This window comes from Nymphalis io, chromosome 23, assembly GCF_905147045.1.
Source record: "Nymphalis io chromosome 23, ilAglIoxx1.1, whole genome shotgun sequence".
Classification (NCBI taxonomy): domain Eukaryota; kingdom Metazoa; phylum Arthropoda; class Insecta; order Lepidoptera; family Nymphalidae; genus Nymphalis; species Nymphalis io.
The window spans coordinates 1,773,899-1,799,371 of NC_065910.1; the positions used below are offsets into that span (position 1 = coordinate 1,773,899).

The 25,473-nt window shown below is 34.5% G+C and overlaps 2 protein-coding genes across 3 annotated transcripts in view; one reads left to right on the forward strand and one right to left on the reverse strand.

Annotated features, from left to right (window-relative positions):
* Nucleotides 1-25,473, forward strand: part of LOC126777673 (homer protein homolog 2) — a 43,923-nt gene that overhangs the window by 13,141 nt on the left and 5,309 nt on the right. Inside the window, exons 4-7 of one of the 2 annotated variants that reach the window (XM_050500796.1) lie at nt 2,085-2,261; nt 2,537-2,584; nt 3,271-3,336; nt 3,924-4,063. In XM_050500796.1, coding sequence (XP_050356753.1) covers nt 2,085-2,261; nt 2,537-2,584; nt 3,271-3,336; nt 3,924-4,063 — 431 coding nt within the window. The remainder of the gene's footprint in view (nt 1-2,084; nt 2,262-2,536; nt 2,585-3,270; nt 3,337-3,923; nt 4,064-25,473) is intronic. The other variant, XM_050500798.1, reaches the window with a different exon arrangement.
* LOC126777708 (cuticle protein 19-like) lies at nt 6,584-15,265 on the reverse strand. Its single transcript, XM_050500860.1, has 4 exons — nt 15,212-15,265; nt 7,605-7,751; nt 7,401-7,497; nt 6,584-6,890 (listed from the first exon to the last, which is right to left on the reverse strand). Exons 1-4 carry the CDS (start codon nt 15,221-15,223, stop codon nt 6,619-6,621), a joined length of 528 nt encoding a protein of 175 aa, XP_050356817.1. The 5' UTR covers nt 15,224-15,265; the 3' UTR covers nt 6,584-6,618.

The following is a 25,473-nucleotide window of genomic DNA, read 5'->3' on the forward strand; positions in this document are numbered from 1 at the left end:
GATGTGTGCCGGAGGCTTGGAGAAGAGCTAATGTGCAAGCGGTTCCCAAAAAAGGGGATCGGTCTGACCCGGCAAATTATCGGCCAATAGCTATCACCTCAGTACTTTGTAAGGTGATGGAACGGATTTTAAACAACCAACTGATCCATTACCTAGAAGATCACTGTCTAATTAATGATCGTCAGTACGGGTTTCGACCAAAACGGTCCACAGGTGATCTTCTAGCGTACGTAACGCACCTCTGGGGTGAAGCTATCGACAAGCATGGAGAATCGTTGGCTGTCAGCCTCGATATCTCCAAGGCTTTCGACAGGGTCTGGCACAGAAGTCTTCTCTCCAAGCTACAGGCATATGGTCTGCCTGCTCAGCTATGCACCTGGATTGCCAGCTTCCTACACAAGCGTAGCCTTCGTGTTTTAGTAGATGGTTGCGCTTCACAATTCTATGTAGTGAATGCTGGGGTCCCCCAGGGATCTGTGCTATCTCCCACACTCTTTCTTTTGCATATCAATGATATGCTCTCCCTTGGGAACATACATTGCTATGCAGATGATAGTACAGTGCATGGTGGATACCACGGACGCGCCGTGGCTGGGCGGGCGGAAACTGAGGAGAGGCGGGAGAATCTTGTCATTGAACTCGATAGGACGTTAGAGCTCATTGCCAAATGGGGTTCTGATAATCTTGTTGAGTTTAATGCCAAGAAAACACAGGTATGCGCTCTCACAGCGAAAAAGTCACCATTTTACCCTCATCCCTCCCTCTGTGGCATACCGCTGATGATACAAAGCAAAATCGCCATGCTGGGGATGGACGTTCGCTGCGACCTTAGTCCAAGGGATTACATCGAGGCTATTATAAAAACAGCTTCACGAAAACTCGGAGTTCTGAACAAGGTGCGGCGTTTTTTCACGCCACAACAACTGTGCCTGTTATACAAAACACAGGTACCGTCTTGCGTTGAATATTGCTCGCACCTTTGGGATGGCTCCGCTAAGTACCTACTGGAGGCCTTGGACCGGTTGCAGCGACGTGCAGTACGCATTATTGGCGACGTAAAGGTCACAAACACCCTTGAACCTTTACAATTGCGTCGCGAGATAGCAGCACTGAGCGCTTTCTATCGACTGTATCACGGCGAGTGCTCTGAGGAATTATTCTCTCTAATTCCTGCTTCCCCCTTCCTTCTTAAGTCCACGCGAGCTGGTTCTCGATGTCACCGCCTAACTGTGACATCAATTCCATCGCGCACAAAGAAATTTGGCAACTCCTTTCTTTGTCGCACTACCAAAAAATGGAATTCCTTACCAGCTCACGTGTTCCCCTCCTCTTACAACCCGGGTTCCTTCAAACGAGGCGTGAAGAGGCATCTTGCGGGCCGGCAAGGCGGTGACGGCTAGTACAGAACATTCTTCCCGACTGTACTGGCCGTCGTCGCGTTTGGACTCTACTACCACTTACCATCAGGTGGAGTAGAGTCATTTGCCATCCCGGACATATAAAAAAAAAATGGCTCACTCACCCTTCAAACCGGAACATAACAATATCAAGTATTGCTGTTTTGCGGTAGAATATCTGATGAGTGGGTGGTACCTACCCAGACGAGCTTGCACAAAGCCCTACCACTAAGTATAATATATTTAGATAACTTATGGTTTTGTTAAACTTATTTTGTAAAATTTTACTTTAACACTTGTTAAGAATTAAAAAAAAGAAGAAGAAAGATTTAGATGTAAGCATTATATTAACTTCAAACGGATATAATCATCCTGGCGCCCGAGCATCTTGAATTTTGGAATTAATAATTTACAAAATAGATTTACTATCTATTTGGTAAATGTGTATTGTAATGATATGGGTACTTTTTCTGACTTCCGGAGCATTGTTCCTTAGAGGTTTGCTTAATTTCAATTTTTCCATCTCTACCGATTTTTATTTTTATTTGCCTCTTTAGAATTTTAAATTTATCTTAACAATTTTATAATTCTACACCCATATAAAACATTTTATATTACAACCTACTCGAAATAAACGATATAAGATACCACTACTTATGTTACATAAGATTTATCTCTATTCCATAGTTCATTGAGAAATTTCAAGAGGTGAAGGAGGCGATACAAGCACAGCAATGTGGAGCAACAGCGAAAGCCACAAACGGTTCTGGAGCCGCGACGCCGGTAGCTTCGGCCACCGCCAGCCCGCTGCTGGCGGCTCGAGCCACTACCGGGGAGGAACCTCCGGCACTATCGCCGGCACAGGTTTGTAAACAACCCTTCGCTTAGATCCTGCTTAGACATACTTTTTTAACTTTATATAGGCTTTTAAAGTATATATATATATATATATATATATATATATATATATATATATAATATGAGCGCGCTATATAAATATGATATGTAGTAATACAATATTTTCTAATTAATTCAATATGATGAAAAGTTGGGAAAAGTTTTTGATATTCAAAAACAATTTTTAACTAAAAAAAGGACAAATTATTATGGCGTGTTTCTTCCTCGTGCTCTTATTACAGTTCCCAGTCCCAGTTATGGCGGAGCAACCTGGCCGCGATAGCCGAAGGGTAGGTTCAAATTCTGTAGTGTCTCAGTTTTTATTTTGATTGGCCTAATGTCGGTTATCATAACTTATAAATAAAAATTACTTACTTTATAACGGTCATTTTTTGGATTTCATGGCATTGAAAAAAAACGCTGTACTTTGTATTGTAATACAGAGTAATATAATAAAATTACTATATTAAAGTAAACACTAAATAGGATTAACAAGAATTAACAATAATATATGATATTATATATGAATAATAAAACAAGACCCTAGACAGAACCTTGTGGGACACCCAATTAAAATTTAATAAATAAAAAATCACTTCACACAAAAAGTTTTGTCCTTATTGTTTTAGATATTTAATTTTTCAGTATCGTTGATAATAAATTAAATAATAAATACGTTAAAGATTAATAAACATCCATTTTAATTTTAGTCATATTCCACCATTCCACGTTTATTATATAAAATATACGATAATTTAAACAAAGTAACCTTTCGTCTATAAATAAAAAATTAAAGTCATAGTTTTTAAGTGAAAAGTTGATATTTTATATACTAATGACAAAACAAAGTCCAACATAGAACAGCGGTGTGTGTGCGGGACACTATCAAGTAAAAAAAATTAAAGATAATTAATTACAGCGGTAGTAGTTTGCGATTTAGCGAATTTTCAATAGTAATATTTTCTTTTTGTTCCAGCCAAAAGTAGAAAATGACGAAATGATGGTACACCAGCGTGCCCATTCCGTTTCATCTACGCTGCAGGTAAGATCTCATCGATATACATAGAATTATTACAATATTACACTATATACAACGTTATTAATTTTATTTATTTAATTTATTTCGGTCGCTAGCGATTTTTACATAAGTAAATACTAAAAGATCATTTAATATAAGATTAAAATTTGCACAGAGTAATGCAAAATCATTTAAAAGCAAACACCGGGTACTCACTGGTGGTAGGATTTTGTGCAAGCTCGTCTGGATAGGTACCACCCACTCATCAGATATTCCACCGCAAAACAGCAGTACCTGGTACTGTCGTGTTCCGGTTTGAAGGGTGAGTGAGGCAGCGTAATTAAAGGCACGAGGGACATAACATCTTAGTTCCCAAGGTTGGGTTAGATTAGGCGCATTGGCAGTAAGCGATGGGTAACATTTCTTACAATGCCAACGTCCACGGGCATCGGTGACCACTTACCATCAGGTGGCTCGTCCAGCTATACTATATGAAAAAACAACTTGCTAGAAATAAATAAAACAAAGCAGCCGGTAACATCCGTACAAACGAAACAATAAAAGTGGAGCTGCGTGTGTTGTGTCGGTCGCACTAACGCGCGCGGTGGCAGGCGGCGGGCGGCGGGTACGCGACGGTGGGCCGCGCGCCGCGCGCCGCGCCCGCGCCCGCGCCCGCGCCCGACGGCGCCGACAGCGCCGAGCAGCTGCTGCGCTACGAGAACGACCGCCTCAAGCTGGCGCTCGCGCAGAGGTCGGTACCGCCCCGTTGAACCCTTTTTTTTAACGCTGGAAAAACGCCTTACGCGTTTCCCCCACGGGAACAGTGGGGGGTATGTGGGGCTCGCCGGTGTCCGAGGCGCCGAGTGCGCCCCGAACGTCGGAATACCCCCTAAAAAACCAGCGGTACCCTTTCCGTCTTAACGAGGAGCGCCACGAGATCGCTTCCGCGTGCTCCCGCGGCGCCCCTGTTGAACCCTCAGCTGACGACGCATCTGCAGTAATACATCTCGACGAGTGCCGTAGTGTTTAGCTTGAGAGTTTATTAGTCGATGTACATAGTTTTGCCTGTGGCGATATTCGCTCAGGCGATAGTATTCGAAATTTGTTGCCATTAAAACCAATAACTTTATGATGATCTATAAAAGCAGTTTAATCAATTTTAAGCGAGTAGTTCGTTTTAAGAAACTTACTTTTTTTTGTTTTAAATATTTTTTGTTTTTTTTTTTACTAGATATTTTGATGATTCTTTATGAGTAAATTATGGTTAGCTGTAGCTTACAAACTGAAGTTAATTTAAGTAGTAAATAAATAAGAACTGAAAACTACGATAAGAAAACTGCCCAACAATCAACAAATATATTAAATTACCTATTTTTCAAATCATTTTATTTATAAAAAAGGTATAGTAAGGTGGATTGTATGTAATAGCAGTTTTTAAATCATTGTTTTATAATCATATAAACTGAAATTGAAGCTGCCAGTAATACGAAATGTGAGTCATATTGAGAAAAAAGTAATATTCATATTTATTAATTGCGGCTGATATCGTGCTATTTCGCTCGCACCTTATTTACATGTAGTTACCGATTAGCTTCTACGATAAAAAACTGGTAATTTTTTTTTTGTTATATTTTTTAATGGCAGAGTTAAAAATAAATGGGTCTTCTTTTTATAGAAAAGAATATCATGCCCCAACTTGTAGTTATACGTAATTTTTATATAATAGAATGATTGTCGCCGATTCAATTAATAACATATATATTATTAAAATACATAATATATTATATTAATAATATTATATATTAATTAAGTTAAATTAAGAAGGAAGTATTGAGTAGCAAGATCATAAATAAAACTTCAACTCGAATTAGCTTTTTTTTTTTAAATAAAAAGAGTTTCAATATCTTTTGCGCTAACTTCTCATGATTAAAATTAGTTTTAAATACAAATGCATAATAAAGTTGCATTTTGTGCGTCCTCGCAATTAGCTTATTTTCTATCATCTTTAAAAAGTAAAACAAACATCACACTTTCAAGAATATCTTTAACATGGAAAGGAAGGTCATATACAAGTGTATATACCAAACATTAATAAAGACCCAAAATTGCTGCTTTTGGAACACACATTCTTAATAAAGATGCAGAAGACTTATACTCTGTGATAAGGCTTTGTGCATGCGCGTTTGGTTTGGTACCTTTCGCTCATCACAAATTCTGAAAGCCAGATAGTAATAGAATAGTGAATCGGTTGAAAGGGTGAGTCAGCCAGTATTACAACAGGCAAAAGGGACATCTTAGTTCCCAAGGTTGTTGGTGCTTTTAATATTTCTTACGGTGCAATTTTTTACTGAGTTTGAGTGATGGTAACCAATTACCACCAGGTGGCCTATCTGCGTACTAATAATATTTAAAAAAAATAGAGATTTTTTTGAACTCCCTGACCAAAGTATTATTAGTTATTTGTAAAATATAAATAATAAACTCATGTTAAAACGATAAAAAAGATTTATTCAATCGCAAGATTTTGTACATTCTTATTACTAAAAATTTTAACACGATACAGTCTCATAAAATCAAAGAAAAACAATAACAGATTTCTTAAAAGTTTAAAGCGTCTAATAAATAGCACTTGAGAAGCATTACTCAAATCCATGCACACAATTGAGTCTACTTACAAAGTACACTGTCCAAGAATAATATTAGCTTTTTTCGGAATGGTAACAAAATATAATGTTTTAATGACAATTGTAGCGCGAAAGCTAACGTGGAAACGCATTTCAAAATTTTGATGGAGTAAGTATTTGAAGTAGTAATCAACGCCTGTACGCATAAGCATATGACATTATTATTCATTCAGTGAAGTACGCCTGTGAGAATCTTAATAGCAATCTAAAGTAAGCTTGATTCTATTCAGCCAACAATGTATAATGTTGGTAGTTTCTGGTAATTTCAAATAAGCCATCATACAGTCAAATTGTCTTAAAAACTAGTTAACAAATCGAATCGTAATACTGAATACAATTAATCTAAATTTTCTTAGGTGCATGTTGAATTATAATTATTGTTATTACATTTTTTATGTATAGTATAATTCATTTTAGGTAAATTCGTATCGGTAAAACTTTGCAATGTATATAATTAATTTTACTTTTGTGATTACCTTTCAGTTGTTATATCTAGCACTTAAAATTTATTGTAGGTACTTGATTATTGTTTTGAAAAGTGGAATTTAATTTGAGCAAATTGTAATATATATATATTGCAAAGTTAGTTTTACTAGTCAAAGGTAGGTTGTATTTTGTGCTTTTAGTGTTCATAATTACCAACAATTGGTACGAAACCACCATCTAATTGTTGGTAATCGTCATGAGAGTAACTCTCGTATACCGGTTTCTGTTTGTATTCCTCGTATTCCTGCTTGGCATTGTATTCTTCATAATTAGGCTTGGCAATGTATTCCTCGCTCTCTTTGTGTGGAGTGCCAATTTTGTGGACGATAGCATTAAAACCGTTTTTATCGTCTGCCTCGTATTCCACTATGCGTTTTGTTCCATCAGTTTCGACGACCGTGTATGAGCCTGGATAAAATCAAAATTATCTTTATTCAAGTAACCATAAACGTCTTGTTACAAGATCAGAATGATATTAAAGCCAGCACTGGTTCTGAATGAATGAATGAAATTGGAATGGAAATTTGGTAGAGCAAATTTATAACCAAATAAAAAATATTAAAAAAGTGTACGTGTGACGTATACCAAGTGTCAATGCTGAACGTGATTTGGAGGTCGCATATTCGCTCCTGATCACTTGGGCTTATATCGTCCATAAGACAAGACAAACTAAACCTTTAATTAAAAAGGAATATAAGTAATCTTATGAAATGTATATAATAATAATTAAGGCAATGCTAATAGTATGTATGTAAATGGCAAGTTTGTTTGGGATTCCATGTGAAGATAATATAATCTTCTTTGTATTGTCAAATTCCTTTAATAGTCAATTTTTATAAGTATATTTGTTGTTCAATCTGGATTGAAATATTCTTAGAATTTCTATGAAAGTACTAAATAATAAAGCCGTCTTCTTACCTTTAACTTTGTCACCATCTCTGGTCTCCCAGTGTTCCTTATCGTCACCGGTGTGCGGGTCTTTGACGGAGTAATCGAAAGAGTATTTAGGATGCGCCTATAATTTACGAATAGGCAATTTTAATACGTAAACAATTTATTTTTGAAACAGAGCGAGCGTTAAACGTAGACGGTAATTGGAATTTCACAACTAAACTGACTTACATGATAATCCACGTCATATTCTTCGCCGTGATGATCGTCCAAGTGTTCATGGTGAACTAATGGCTTGTGGTGGTAATCTTCGTATCTCTCGTAGCTGTCATATTGGGCTAGAGACGATACGATAAGCAGAAATATGGGCGCGAATTTCTAGAACAGAAAGAATATGATTAGTTATAAAGAGAAATGGATGGTGATGATGACGTCACGATGATGTTCGACTACAGCGGCCATTCTCAAGGGAATATAGACATCTCGGCAGGACTATTATAGTGCATAAGTGTGTGCGCTAACATAAGTGCACTCTCTATTCCCTGAATCTGATGGGACGGATCATCCGATACAATTACTCGGTGGTAGGACTTTGAGTAAGCCCGTCTGTGCAAGTACCGCCCATTCATCGCATATACTTTCGCTAACAGCAAAACTTAGTATTGTTATGTTCCGGTTTAAAAGGTGAGTGATCTAGTTTAGTAATAAGACGTAACACCTTAATTCCCAAGGTTGATTGGTCATGTAAAGGAAATTAATTTCGGTTCCAAAGTCTATGGGCGACGGTGATCGCTTACCATGAATTAAAAAAAAAACGTCTGAAATGTGTTTATGAAATATATAATTAAGCAATTAAAAATGCGCGCTTTTCGATTAAGGTACACGTTCTATTCATATTGTTATAACAGCCTGTAAATGTCCCACTGCTGGGCTAAGGCCTGCTCTCCCTTTTTGAGGAGAAGGTTTGGAGCTTATTCCACCACGCTGCTCCAATGTGGGTTGGTGGAATACACACGTGGCAGAATTACAATGAATTAGACACATGCAGGTTTCCTCACGATGTTTTCCTTCATCGTCAAGCACGAGATGAATTATAACCACAAATTAAGAACATGAAAATTCAGTGGTGTTTGCCCGGGTTGTACCCACGATCATCGGTTAAGATTCACGCGTTCTTACCACTGGGCCATCTCGGCTTTATATATATACAATTCATTACTGAGGTAATACCTAGCTTAAGTATATGCTCCAAGCGTATTCCTCTTTACTTATACCACGGCCTTGCCTAAAAACATCGCCCTTATTTACATTCCGAGCGTGTAAACATATTCGTCGCAATGTTTTCTTTTAAAACACAAGGTAATTTTTGTACTAAACAAAAAATGGTTGTTAACAAAGAACCGCTCGCTACAATTTAGATACGTAAATTAAAAACAAAATATTTTATTCATTCTGTTTTGTTGTTGTTGAATTATTTAGATTAGATGAGAAAAATATATTGGTGAGGTGTTTAATTAAACTTTCTTATGAGATAAGTTTTATAATCAAGTCTTGATTTTGTCCTTTGATGCTAACGTTCTTAGTGAGATGTAAAAGTAAAGGTGTTGCGAGCAAAATTAGGTTTTTTTTTGTAGGAATTTATTTAGGAATTTATTGCATTGCTATTTTTTTAAAAAAATTTTTTTTTTAAAACTTGAGTATGATTTTGTGAAATCTTGAAACTAAATGTATTATCAAATATTCATTTTGTGTTTTAGTACTGGTGGCAACTTTACGTAGTATATATATATGGTACAAATTTTTAATAATCTTTCAAATAATAGCTTATCTATAAAATGTTTTTTTATTTTTTATTTAATTAATTTAAAATATATATTTAACAATATCACGAGCCTCCTTTCATTATATAATAATTTTACAATCTGATAAAAAATATAATTTCAGACTTGAGTATGATAAATAAAATTTATTTGCAGCGCCGCTTTTATAAGCGTGTCTATATTAAAGAGCCGTAATAACGCTTAGTATAATATGTAGTATTTGTATTTATTTTCTTCGTAAGGTAATTTCGATTCGAAATATTATTACAAAATTATTTTCTTTTAACAAATTACTCTCAATTAAAATTGAAAACTGACTTGAGTTTATAATAAGCAATGATTCGGTATCAGGTACCCTTTTCTGTACCTCTAACAACGTGAATTTGGTTGAGTGGTTAGGCGTGAAAGCTTAACAAACAACACATTTATAATATTAGGTAAGATGTGACGAAATGTGTTTGAAATTTTGCTCATTTATAATTTTCTCGGATGTCATGTCGTCGATATTATAATATGTTACACCCGGAAGCATCAGCCGAGTCACGTATGAGCATGTACGATGTGTTATTTACTAACTGGGGCGCTTCGAGCAAACATATGTATGTAATACCTTTGTGCAAACAAGAAACGTAAGCAAATCCAATCGAATTATTACTTATTCCAATAGGCTGTACTATCTTTGTATACCACTTTTGTAATGCTACCATTGGCAACGTTCTAGCTGCTCCGCGCGGTTTCGCCTGCGTCTAGGCTTACTGCAGTTGCAGTCGTAGAATGGTGGTATCTAATTGTAGATGCAATGAAACAATCTATCAAAGATATCGATAAGAACAGGAATGAAAGTAACGGCCAGTAAATATTTCACAGCTTGGCTAAGCTGTTCTCTTTTACCCGATTGAACAGGGTGAGCAAGTCTTTTATGGGACAATGTATACGCTTTTATAACAGGATCCCAGAAAACGTTCAAAAAGATTCAATTGTAAAATTTAAAATAATTGTTAAGGAACGCTTGTGTGTTAAAGGATATTACAAAACCATAATAATAAACTTTTTGGATGATTGCTTGGAGAAAAAATATCGGGACCTATTTTTTTTTTTTTGTTTTTTCATCATATTAATTCAATGCCCGTTTTTAAGGAATTACTTATATTCCTCTATTAACTCCTACAATAAAACTTGTGTTAGGAGTGGGACGATAATAGCCCAACTATCAAGATCAAACCTGCGACTTTCACATCGCTACGCATCCCATAAACCATTGCGATATTGACGTTTATTATAGTTTTATAACGTGAGAACTGCAGCGCGATTCTGTATGAACTCACTTCACTATATAAGTATGTATTTACAAAAGAAAAGTAGTATATGTAGTATATCAGTTGTCTGGTTTCCATAGCACAAGCTCTGCTTAGTTTGGGATCAGATGGCCGCGTGTGAAAAATGTTCCAGGATATTATTATTATTATTCATTACTCACTGATGAAATGTTTACAACTTCAGCGGTTATATTTGATAATAATATATATAAATGTCATAATAATATATTATGTTATAATAATTACGGTCAATGTCGCATATCACTGAGACATTTCACGACGGGTTGCTGCGGTGAGTTTTGAGTTTGGTCCCATAGAATAGATATAGTCTGAAGTTAGGTAAGGTCGTTTATATGATTACGATAATTATATAATGCCTTATGTATATGATTATAATTATATAATTTATATTAAACAAAGCTAGTCAACCATAACGAAACAGCATACGATCCAATACTTGATTCGACGATTAGTTCAGTTACGCTTTCATCGTAATCTCGCCTGTATATTATATAAAATGACTGTTTGTTGCAATCGTATACAGTAATAGCCTGTTAATGTCCCACTGTTGGGCTAAGGCCTCCTCTCTCTTTTTGAGGAGAAGGTTTGGAGCTTATTCCACCACGCTGCTCCAATGCGGGTTGGTAGAATACACATGTGACATAATTTCAATGAAATTAGACACATGCAGGTTTCCTCACGATGTTTTCCTTCACCGTCAAGCACGAGATGAATTATAATCACGAATTAAGCACATGAAAGTTAAGTGGTGCTTGCCCGGGTTTGAATCCACGATCATCGGTTAAAATTCACGCGTTCTAACCACTAGGCCACATCGGCTTTATACGCTGCGACCGTATGCCTATCGTATATTCATATATCTACTGAAACTCGAGTGAAGGTTTTCCATTAAGTATTAACGAAAAGGTGGCGCGTGAGCCCAATTGAATAACCGTTTATAAAACTATTTTAAGAAGCATTACAATGCATATCATTAGCTAGTTTATTATAAAAAGATAACGTTATAGAAGGTATCTGAGAATCGAGTTTGAACAGTGAAGCTGCCTAATGGAGTAAAGTAATATATATATACAAAATAATAATAAGTTCCTTCTGGGCAGGCGCGCCACATCCTAGACCGTCACTATGCTTAAGATCAGGCAAGTCAACGGTCAAGCGCTTGCCTTAATAATTGTAAAAAAAGTAAGGGAGTTGCATCCATTGCAATAGGAGTGAAGATAAAATGACTTTGACCTCGAATTCCTCTCAATGTACAGTGTTTGTACTTATTATTAACTAGTTAGTGTAATAGGGCGGGGGTGCAGGCGTTTGGTACATACTCGTTGTATGCAAAATTGATGATTTGCTTAGAATAATTAAGAATTTTTTTAGAAATTAAAATTGAAGTGAAGGATCAAAAACCAATAAATACATATATTATTTTAAAAATAAAAAAAGAAAGTGTATTTATGACAACTGCTTTGAGTAATTGAGATACGATTCTATACATTCTACGGAATTATAAGTAACGTGTGACATTCGACGTAATCGTAGTTGTTTAGTCGTAACGAACGTTAGTTACGTCTTTAATAAATTTCGCGGTAACTTTCATTAGTGCGAACTATTTCTAACAGTCACTGCGTGTAATTATTGCACCGTCATACGAAACGCCTTAACTGATTTTGATAAATACTTTATTACTTTCAAACTAAGCGTGCCCCGTGGTTTTACCCGCGTAACATTTTAATAATAATAATAATATCCTGGGACATGATTCACACGCGGCCATCTGATCGCAAACTAAGCAGAGCTTGTGCTATGGAAACCAGACAACTGATATACTCATAACATAACTCGGCGAGACTTTTTAGGCAGATTTTGTGATTGTTGTCAATTTTCAATATAATAAAGAAATAACCAATTGCTGGTTTCTTAATCTTAATAAACTTTTAGACACAACTTGTGTACCTTGAAGTACTCAATAGTGTACCTTGGAGTACTCAATATATATGTATATATATATATATATATATATATATATATATATATATATTTACATTTGTAATTTTTTCCAATGTTGAAGATCCTCCCGACAAACAGACAGAAACACAAACACAAAAATTAAATATGTTTTAATTTTGATAACTTGCAAAAAACTAAATTAACTATGACTAGTATAAAACTTTTCAGCTATTTGTAAGCACGGACAGACATTAATTTTATTTATTCGTAAGATACTTTCAAACGATGAGCAAGTAAAGGCGTGTACATATTGTTTAGTTGATGGTGAATAGTCTAGTCTCTAAACTGACTATTTTTTTTCTCGATAGTAACAGCCTGTTAATGTCCCACTGCTGGGCTAAGGCCTCCTCTTCCTTTTGAGGAGAAGGTTTGGAGCTTATTCCACCACGCTGCTCCGATGCGGGTTGGTAGAATACACATGTGGCAGAATTTCAATGAAATTAGACACATGTAGGTTTCCTCACGATGTTTTCCTTCACCGTCAAGCACGAGATGAATTATAAACACAAATTAAGCACATGAAAATTCAGTGATGCTTGCCCGGGTTTGAACCCACGATCATCGGTTAAGATTCACGCGTTCTTACCACTAGGCCATCTCGGCTTCATTTTTTTTCTCGATAGCCTGTTCTATATTCATTAATATATTTTATTAAGGAACATCCCGACCGTGTGTAGATGCATACGATGATACATATTTATGAATGTTGTAAAACAGTAACAGCCTGTAAATGTCCCACTGCTGGGCTAAGGCCTCCTTTCCCTGAATTCCTGATGAATGTTGAATCGATACTAATATTATATATGAGTAAGTATATATTGGTTTGTCCTTCTTTAACGCAAAAATGGATCAAGGCGACGTGTTATGTGATAAGCTAATTAAGGTGGTGTCGCATTTATTTTGTTTTTGCCATTTGTATCTCCACATACGTGCTGACCGTGCCTTTGTTGTATATTATCTTTAATTGTCCAAGTTACTTCTTAATTGACTCGAAAAATGGGCCTTAAGTGGACTGCACTATTTATTTATTTATTTTTATTTTATAAAACACCCGATGGTAAGTGGTCACCAACGCCCATAGACATTTTCATTGTAAGAAATGTTAACCATCGCTTAGATCGCCAATGCGTCACCAACCTTGGGAGCTAAGATGTTATGTCCCTTGTAATTACACTGGTTCACTCGCCTTTCAAACCGACATACAATAAAACCAAGTACTGCTTTTTTGCGTTAGATTATCTGATGAGTGAGTGGTATCTATCCAGAAGAGCTTGCACAAAGCTCTACCACCAGTGAACTAGAGTGACTTATTTCACTAGAGTGACTTATTCCACTAGAGTGACTTATTCCTTGACTCGGAATGTGGGCTAGTTGACTTCTTGAGTGTTAGTTGTTGTTGTCGCATTTTTAAAATTTTTGCGTATTTAGCATCAATGAATATTTAAAATAAATCTTCAATTCTCACGTTTTAATACTTAAACAGCTATAAACGTAATGTATGAATTGCCCGTGTACACGTATAAGTAATTTACGTAATTAATGATAGAAAGAAAAGAAATTTAAGACATTAATTTTTTTTCATTAAACGCTCATAAATTACATGAATAAAGGTAACATGCTCATATTTATTAAAAAACAAGAGTTATTTTTCGCTAAAATTTTTATAATAAGCTACCATTCATTATTCAGTTATGCTAAATATGAATTTCCATAGCGCTTTCTTCGAAAATTAAGGATTTATATACTAAAGGATAAAAAACCCTGAATGAAGATACCCTGAAAACAGATGTAACTGGTATTTTATATTTTCATAAAACTTCAAATTTCCCATCGCTTTAAATAAAGTTTATATAAATTGAAAACATAGAATTGCCAACTATACATAAAATTATCTTATTGTTTCATTTCTTTTTCTACTTACGTCTTCAAATACTCGAATGCTGTTCTTATAAAAGCTTTTTGAACGTTTTTAGCTTGTTATTATTTATATACTGATCTCTCTTTCTATCATAATTGATTTGACGTTCGAAAAACGAAGACGACAACATTGTTTAATTAATCATCCCCTGAAGTGCATAAAAATAAATAGTGTTTTAGATAATTAATTAATGTTAATTGTGAAATAGACCGAATGTCTCATTTCCTATTATGTATATATTAATATGATATGACGCGTGTCGATCGCGTGTGCGACGGTACACGCGTTTCCACTCTCACTAATAGAATCCTTTTACTTTTTCTTTTCTAAAACTAAATTAATCGTTTTCAATGTTAAAAAATTGAATGGTAATAAATTAGTCGCTTCTAAAATGCAGAACGAAAGTAATATTGACGAAAAACTGATTAAATAACATACACGTCGTATACACTAAACTTGTTTAAATATATGTCTAAGAATATGTATTATTTGTTATCAATATTAAATCTAAAACATTAATACAAGTGAATTTTTACAATTGTTTGGTTTCGTCAATCATTTTTGTATCAGTTAAAAACAATAACAAAATGTTTTTTGGACAATTAAATGAAACTTTTTTAACACAATAAAAAATATAAAGTTGTGATCGTGCTTCAAATGTTACGAAATAAAAGAGTTTTGCAGCTTTTTTATAAATCACAAAATTAAATAAATAAAAGCACAACACAACGAACACACGGAATTAAAAAAGAAATTACTCACAATCAATTCCATTTTTTGCTCACAAATAAAAAAAAAAACAATATTCCAAGTAGTCCCACGTTTGAATGCAAATTATTTCGTAGGCGCGTTCCAACTTATACCGGAGAAATACTTAATTCAGCTCACCCCTCTCTTCTAGGAGTGTTTATTTTGCGTCACGCGATTTAGAACTTTATTACAAGATGTTAAGTAAGATATTACATTGTTAATATTACATTTGGCGCAGAAGAAGTGACGTATTGAATTATTATTTGTGTTATATTTGATGAATCTACGATGTTTTATATTCTGTCTTGTTTTAGTTCCGCTGCTTAGCTCAATAAAACTACATTATTACGCTGATTTATTTACAAATTGAGAAATATATTAATTACATTTGTTTTTATTTATTTCTCATATAAATATAATTAATCTAAATCTCTACAATTCGAATATCTGCTTACAAAATCCAACTTAGTTGAAATCCTACGTTACTCGATAACTATAACTCGAATTTATCAAGTTCGACTCAGAGATTCTACTTATAGATAAGAAAAGAAAGATAAAAACTGATTTGGCGAAGATTGTCCCAAAAGTTTAAGAATAATATAATTCTATTAAATATATATAGTATATTAAATATTTCTATTTGTTAAGCTATCTATGAGTATGCTCAAATAATAAATAAAACCTTAATAATTTAATAAATGTAGCTCCTTATTTAGGTTTGAATTAAATTGAAAACAAAGCAGGATATAAATTTTTTATAGTCTATTGTTTTTGTATATACACATAATATGTATTTGTCTGATTTCAACTAAATATTAATTCGAAGCTTAATGAAAAATGTTAAAGTCATATGTCACTTAACAATATTGGAGTTTATCGAAGCTTGCGCGGACAGCTAGTTAATGGAATTAATAGGAAATAATAATAATAATAAAAAAAACTAACGATGACAGTAGCGGGTGAAGTGGAGCACGCAAATATTGGTTTTGATTAACTAATGTTTGGCCAATACAATTTTCTTTATTGTTTAACATTTGTAAAGGTAACTTGTTATTCGATATGTCTCTTTATCAAGATCATACATCTATACCAATCGAACTAATTGCAGTCGGTAGTATCATTCTCAAATGGAATAAATAAAACGTTTAACGGATAAAAAAATATCGTAGCAGATCGGTTTTTGTATGTTGTTTATTTTTTAAAGTAATTTTATCACTTGATTTTTGTTATCGTTAATTCCTCAAAATGGAACAGACCAAAGTATTGTGTCGCAGTATAATGTAATTGTTAGTATGACATGGTATTAGAAATCCTGGTGGTAGAGCTTTGTGCAAGCTCGTCTGGGTAGGTACCACCCACTCATCAGATATTCTACCGCAAAACAGCAGTACTTATTATTGTTGTGTTCCGGTTTGAAGGTTGAGTGAGCCAGTGTAATTACAGGCACAAGGGACATAAAATCTTAGTTCCCAAGGTTGGTGGCGCATTGGCTATGTAAGCGATGGTTGACATTTCTTACAATGCCAATGTCTAAGGGCGTTTGGTGACCACTTACCATCAGGTGGCCCATATGCTCGTCCGTCTTCCTATTTTATAAAAAAAAAAAAAAATCCTTAGCACCAGTAATAACTAGTAAATACCAGTTTTTTTAAACAAAATATGATGCAAATTTAAACGATATGTATACATACATATGTACTGTAAAAAATGCTCAAACGAATCGGATTTTGCTGAAAATATAAACTGCAATATTGCATTTGCTTTTTGGTGAATCTATTGTCGAAGAAGCGAATCGAATCCATTGATTAGATTTGGAAAAAGAACACATACACACTCGCTCTTTTGTATTATTTCACAAATCGAAGCTAGCGTAAATATGTAATTGTAAAGAAAACGGGTCATCTAATTAGCGTGCCAACGGTACTACTTGAGCTTCGCTTGACAAACACTTGGCCGTTCGTACTCTTTGTCGCTGTCGCAAAACATAAGTGTGTATGGGTTACATCGATTATCCACTTGAATAATTGATGTGGAAACGACTAACCCGGCAAATGATAACGATGAAATACGTTGACAGCGCTTGTCTAGTCACGTGGAACATTTGTTTGTTTTAATTAAAGTTTTATTAGATGTAAATTACGTATTTTAATATGTATATTAAAATGCCTTTTTTGTTATTAGGCACTATTAATATTCATAAGAATTTCTTTTTTGGTCTTGAAATAAATTTGACACATACATATAGATGGATTTAATGGTTTTGAGTGTTTAAAATACGCTTTGTTTTATATATGTCATTGTGTATTTTATGTATCATGCTGCTTGTTGGTAGAATATATGATGTGCGGGTGGTACCTACCCAGACGGGTTAGCACAAAGTCCTACCACCACGTAAAATTAAATTGTAAATTACTATTTGTTAAATAAATCACATAATATATTCTATTTTTGTTATTCACTGAATTATTTTGTATTTCATTAGCATTAAGTTGAATCGACACCGTTATAAAATAAATCAAGGCTTTATTTACACTGGGCATCATGTGAGGGCGTTGATTAATGTATCATCCGGACTTAATTTCAATTGCGAGTGACAGTTATTTTTGTTTTACTGTTAAGTGCGTAGTGAGTGACTAGCTAGAGAATTTGCAGATTCCGAGTCGAGGTCCTGGGTTAAAAGCTTTTGAATTTGTCTGTTAAGAATGACAGAAAAATATCAACTCTCAGTAGCAACCCAGTGTTTGGAAGGTGGTAGTGTTTTCATTCCTGTGCAGAATGATTTCGTGACGATTTGATGACGTGTGCACTATAATATCCCCTACACAGTCGGCTATTTTCCCTTGAGAATGAGCGCCGTTTCGGAAATCGGCCAAAAGGAAATTATCATTAATAATACTGTTACATAAAATTCAATTAAAAAGGAGTTATCAGAAAAAAAACTCCCTTCATAAAACAAAAGAAATCCTCTAATTAATAATATATTTAGTATTGGCATGTATGGTTAACAAATGTATATGCAACATTTCGTCTTAATGGGTTGTGTGGGACTTGTATAAAATTTGATCAGCTTTCAGTATCTCTGGATACTGATAGCTGAAGTAAAATAAAAACGTGTTTATATAATTTTTACTGTAATAAAATAAATAAATAAATTTAAAAGTAACAACCTGTGAGTGTCCCACTGCTGGGCTAAGGCCTCTTCTCGTTTTTGAGGAGAAGGTTTGAAGCTTATTCCACCACGCTGCTCAAATGCGGGTTGGTGGAATACACATGTGGCAGAATTACAATGAACTAGACACATGCAGGTTTCCTCACGATGTTTTCCTTCACCGTCAAGCACGAGATTAATTATAAACACATGAAAATTCAGTGGTGTTTGCAAGAGTTTGAACCCACGATCATCGGTTAAAATTCACGCGTTCTAACTACTGGGCCATCTCGCCTATATATATATATATATATATATATATATATATATATATATATATAGGCGAGATTATTAATTATCTATATATATATATATATAGATAATTAATAAATTTAAGGGTAATGTGTTATTTAAAAAAGCTGTAAATGCAAAGAAGTCTTCGACGCAGTAAACTAGCGCTTCTTATATATGAATAGTTTGTTACATTTCTAGAATGTTTTTTATTATACACCATAAAATTACTCGTGATTATGATTCTATTTTATTTTTATTTTAATAAGCTCATTGAAAATGTATTTATTTAATAAAGCGTGCCAACGTTAAGTATTATGTATGAAGATAATTTACTTTCGAACTATTACCGTGTCTTGATTGATGTGTTCTTATCGTTCGATCGAACTAACGTGCCGGTAAATTAACTATGGTTCTTCGATTGTTAACTCTATGATTGATTATTATGTAAATTAATTGATTTTCATGTATATTTATGATTTAGTTATTTAATGCTAATTTGGTAATTATAATAATGTCCTGAATGACTGTCAAAGATTGGCTTAAGATATGACACAGAATTTCGAATTTGGCAGAGACCTTCGTATTGTATAGACGCGTTCAGGATAGTGTGAAATTTTGAACATTGTTTATCGTTATTCAATTTAATCCAATTCTGGATGGAAAGTTAAAATCATATCAGCGTTAGTTTTACATATTTATCGTTAAATCGATATACGGTACATAAAAATTATTTCGAGTGTAACAGTAACAGCCTGTTCATGTCCCACTGCTGGGCTAAGGCCTCCTCTCACTTTTGAGGAGAAGGCTTGGAGCTTATTCCACCACGCTGCTCCGATGCGGCTTGGTAGAATACACATGTGGCAGAATTTCAATGAAATTAGTCACATGCAGGTTTCCTCACGAAGTTTTCCTAAACCGTCAAGCACGAGATGAATTATAAACACAAATTAAGCACTTAAAAATTTAGTGGTGCTTGCTTTGAACCCACGATCATCGCGCGATTCACGCGCTCTAACTAGGCTATCTCGGCTTTTTTCGAGTGTAATCACATCTAATTACATAGGTACTTTTTTAGTTTTATTATTTATATAATATATTCTTACAAAAGTTAATTAATTGACAGATTTCTTAGACAATATCACACTTTCGCTACGCTGTGTTTTCTTCTTTCGAATGAAAAATCAATAATGATAGAAAGAGATAAATCAGTGTTTCAATAAATAACCGCTAAGCGGCGATTATTGTTAAGGTCGTATATATCTAATGTGATATGTTGTAACTATAGAAATGATATATTTACATTAGATATGTATATTATACGAATTGGCAAACGTAGCGTAGGACGCCCTCCAGCTAGGTGGGGTGACGATAGACACAAGGTGGCTGGCAGCGGTTGGAGATTGAGAGCTGAAAATCGAGCTCAGTGGCGTGCCATTGGAGAGACCTATGTCCAGCAGTGGACGCGAAAAGGGTGATGGTGATGATGATGATGATATATGTATATTATTATATTGGAATACATATAGCATTCGATAAAACAATTATATTCCACGACCACAATGCTAAGTCAACATAATGTCATCAGTTAGAATTGTATTGTGTGTTGTTTCGCATTCGTTAGAGTAAAATCGAATTATAATCGACACTTCTCCAATCAATCGTCTAATCTACGATTACGTCATCACCAATATGACAAATGAGCTATTCCTTGCGATCGTCATCCGCCCTAGTCGAATTTGTGGATCCCGTATCATGTCCAAACTCCGTAATATTTATGAATGTCTTTTACCAAGGTACCTCTATCTCGAAATTATTTAGGAACGGCTTAGTCGTAATGAGGTAAACAACAGACAGTACAATACAGTAACAGCCTGTGAATGTCCCACTGCTGGGCTATGGCTTCCTCTCCCTTTTTGAGGAGAAGGTATGGAGCTTATTCCACCACGCTGCTCCAATGCGAGTTGGTGGAATACACATGTGGCAGAATTTCAGTGAATTTAGACACATGCAGGTTTCCTCACGTAAAGCACGAGATGAATTATAATCACAAATTAAGCACATGAAAATTCAGTGGTGCTTGCCCGGGTTTGAACCTAGGGCAAGCAAAGCAAAAGCAAAGCGCCCATCTGTGGCGCATTTATAAATTGTTAATTTTTTACTTTATACCACGAGAAGTGACATAGTATTCCATAATTCCGACAAAGCAAATGAAAGCGATGCCGCGTGTCAAGACAAGTGTATGAATATAATATACGAAACATAATAACTGTATTTGAATACCTAGGCGTAGAAAATCATCGTGCTCATTACTTAAATATCCGGAAAATGCATTACGGTCGATCGTAATGTAGCTTGAGCAACGCAACTCAATTATGTTGTGAGCTAGTAAGAATCGTAATAAGATAATTTCTTTTTAAACACTATACATGCATAACTATTGACTTTTTAATGCATACTAATATTATATAAATATTAGTTTTGTTTATTTTTATGATTCAAAAAATCACTTGTAAAATGAAACGTAAAGATCACGAGTGAGAACTTTAAAATTGTAAAATCGACTCAAGATAATATTTGTCTTTGTGTAAGGTAAGGTTGTAAGGTTGCACGTAAATTTTTGTTGGATTTTTCTGACAATGAATTCTCAATATACGTTATCAGTGAAAGAACTTAATGTCAATTACCTGTGTCAGATCCATCACTACAGCGGTTCAAGTCATTGTGTTATCCCATAGAGTATATCATAAAATTTAACAAATTCATTTCATTATATATCGAATGTAAGAAATTTCAAGTGCTTTATTTAATTTCATACATTGATTTCGTAGTATCGAAAATAATTGGATTAACATATTAAACACATCCAAACATGTGAAATGTATTCGTTTCATCCTTTTTATAAAGTAATATTTGTGTATGTCCAATTAAAATTCTCAATTAAGTACGGGGATAAGCGCTCTCGTGCGCGGTGTGTACGAAACAGTTAATTGTCCCACAATTGCTTTATTTTACATACAAATGAGAGGATATATTTATTTATTTATAATAGGAATACATAAGGGTAATAAAACGAATTACTTCTCGATGGCTCAGTAGCCAACGGGGTTAATAGCTATGTAAATATTGCAGGTTCGATTTTGATAGATTGTTCTAATTCCGTACTTGTTCAGTTGGAAGGAATTACCGTTTACGCTTACAATAGGCGTCCAAAATGTATTAGTAATGTTGTTTTAGATTACGAAGAGAAAGTACATATACAATAAGCTGCATACATGTATGCACATGTACAGTAATAAATACCATAACAGATACAGTGCTTATGAGCTTTTGTTGTGAAAAGCTACTTATATTGTTCGTCTTGTATTCCAATAGTACATTACAAATATAAAGGTAAATTATCTCGACTCTATAATCAACATTTTAAAAAATAAACTCGTATTAATTATTCGCGGAGTTATACTTGCAAACATAATAATCAGATATTGGTTGCTTATAAAATGATGGGAAGTTTTCTAATATACATAATATAATACTTCATAATATGCCAATATCTTCCTTGTTTGTCTAGTGGCGAACTACTATCGATAACACTATCATCCCTCAGACCGGGGACCCGGGTGTCGTTGGCGCTGTCTGATCTCTGTCCGGTTGTGTTGTATTGCCGCTCAGTGTGACTATGATAATGAGGAAACCTGTATGATAGAATGTTTTAACACAGAACCTGTGTTTTGTGCATGTAGACTTGTAGACTAAGCTGTCTTAAACAATAAGATAATATTTTAGCTTGGCCGCTGTGACAATGACAGGCTTGATGGTAACAACTTCGAAATTTTGAAAGCTTGGGTTTCAAAACAGGATGCTCAACGCTAAGTTATGAAGTTGGAGTTGGAACACACTTGAGTGTTTGTTGTAAATGTAAAAGGCTAAATAATAATTGTTTACGAAATATTTTAAAGATATCTTTTATTACAGTAATATTTATAAATCTGTATCACGTATATTTCTTATTCGCAGCAAGTAGAGCAACTAGCGTATATAATTCGAGATGAACACGCAGATGCGTCAAAATCGATACGGTATCTGTTACCTGGATGAATACAATTAGTGCCGTGCACGCGATTATAAAACTTTTTTGCAAGGAAATAAGGATTATTATCGCGACAAGATATCACAAACTGTGTTGTAATTTTTTTTTATCGTTTAAAAATCGCGTTTAAACGATATTGTCTCGAACATTATAATTAAAGATGTACAGTTATACTCGGTATTTTAAAAGTGAAACTTCATTGTGTACGATGTTTTTAAAGTAAAATTTTAAGGGTGAATGGTTGGGCTTTGTGTAAGCCCGTCTGCGCACCACCCACTGATCACGTATCCTACCGCCAAACAGCAATTCTTAGTGTTTTTATGTTCCGGTTTGCAGGGTGAGTAAGTCAGTGTACTCAAAGGAACAACGGATATATAATGCCCAATGGCTATGGGCGGTGGTAACCATTTACATCCGGAGGCCCAAACCGCCTATTTTGAAATAAAAAAAGTGCAGCGTAACGTACGAGTACAATGTTTGAACTGGAAAAAATGTTTCACTTAGTAAATCACATGTATATGCTGAGTTACGAGTGTTTTAATATATTTTTTTCGAATGTGTAGCATATATACTATAAATATATATATAGGCGGACGAGCATATTGACCACCTGATGATAAATCTGTCTATCGAGCTAAGCAGCGGGTGAAAATACAAAATATGATATTGCATTGTATTAGTATCGTGTTCGTAACGTATTCGTGTAAACGGTATACAAGAAGCGTCGTCACGTTACGCAATAAAATTTCTCACTTTAAGATCGAAAGTGTTTCGGATCTTTTCACACGTGATGCTGTTTTAGCGTCGTCATTGTGATAGTTGTGCATTACGTGCTATTCGATAAATTAGACTTTAGACGGCCCAAATCTCCAATCCGGGTGAGCACCACCAAGCTTATTGCACGTTTATATGCTTGGTTTTATATGGTGCTCGGTGGTAAGGAATACACCACGAGGAAATTGTTTGTTGTAGGAATTGCCACATGTATGAGGACATAACATCTTAGTTCCCAAGTTTGTTGGCGCATTGTCGATGTAAGGGATGGTTATTTTCGTACATACTATACAGTTATGCTTCAATAGCGTAATGGTTTACGGACCACCTAGCAATGTCAAAGTCGCAGGTTCGATCCCGACCCCTTGGGTTATTGTCGGCCCACTATGATTTATTTTAATATTAAAAAATAACTCTGAGCCACCTCTGCTCTTTCGTATTTTTAATGTTGTTCAAATGATAGAAACAACCAAATTTCAAGACTTATTTGTATATACGGCTTGTTTATATATTGCGTATAATTATAAATGTTCTGAATAAAATATTCAGAACCTTTATAATTATACGTTGGATCTGAAAAAGATATAACAAAACAAAAGGGTACACTGTAATTACTTCTCTAATTTATTTTACCTTGCTAACTTTTATGTACGTTCAAACAATACCCCTTTTAAAGTATATAGTTTTTTAATTAGACAGGGTTTTGTAAATATATAAGACATTATTTAATACAAGAACAATGAACATAAATATCGCTTATTACGTTGTTTTCGACTGTTATTCGTTATATTTTTGCTATAATATATTAAAGTATATTTTTCCGGTACGAGAATCGGTAAGTTTCCGAGAGTTTTTGGTATAAAAGAAATAATAAAAGTAGGCCGATGTCAATGGACGTATAAAACAATTTACTTTTTTATTGTTTTGTATAGCTGCGGTGTGTCATTTCATTACCTGACGAGACTTAATAAAAGGTGCGATAGTACAGCGGAATCGTTGTAGGTCGGTCATAACCTAGGTATAACATTTGCAGAGTAATTGACAACATTGACGCAGTCAGATATACAAGAGAAAAAAAGAGGGTTTTTACCCTCGTACTCATTGTTTATAAATTGTTGAGGGGTGAGATTTGTTTGATAGATGTAAGAATTTAAATTAGACTTATTGCTATGATTAGTTTTTTTTACATGATCGATTTTATACGATATTTCAAGACAGAACAACGATACCATAGCGAACAACGGTAACGTTAAAATAATACATGGAATGGAATGCAATTTCTCTTAACAAGAAACCGCAACAAATGGAACTAATTATTTTTAGATAATAATAATAATATCCTGGTTATATTATTCACACATGGCCATCTGATCCCAAACTAAGCAGAGCTTGTACTATGGAAACCAGACAACTGATGTACTACATATACTACTTTTCTTTTGTAAATACATACTTATATAGATAATTACACCCAGACTCAGGACAAACAGACATGTTCATGCACACAAATGTCTGTCCCCGATGGGTATCGAACCCAACCTTCGGCGTGAAAGGCAAATATCTAACAACCATGCCAACCGGCCCGTCGCCGTCGCCATATTTGGCATAGCGTTTGTGACTTTACATTCTTATCTTGCAAGAACTATCTTTTCTGTATACAGGATACAAAATAGAGCTTCTAAAGTGAGAATAAAGTATGTTTCAGATTCGATGCGATATGAATGGGCAGATAATATGCTTTTATGTTTGTTTAAGGTTAGGGTTCAAAGTTACACCTTCAATCGAGTATCGCTCTGATCGGAATGTAATATCTAATGAAAATAATTAAAATTTATAAACCCAACAATCTGCTTCACGGGTCCATCAATAAATTCAACTAATATCAATAATCTATCATTTATCAAGTTGATTAAAAATTGATCGTGTAACATCTCCTATATTGTAAAATTATATTGAATGATGCGACAAAAA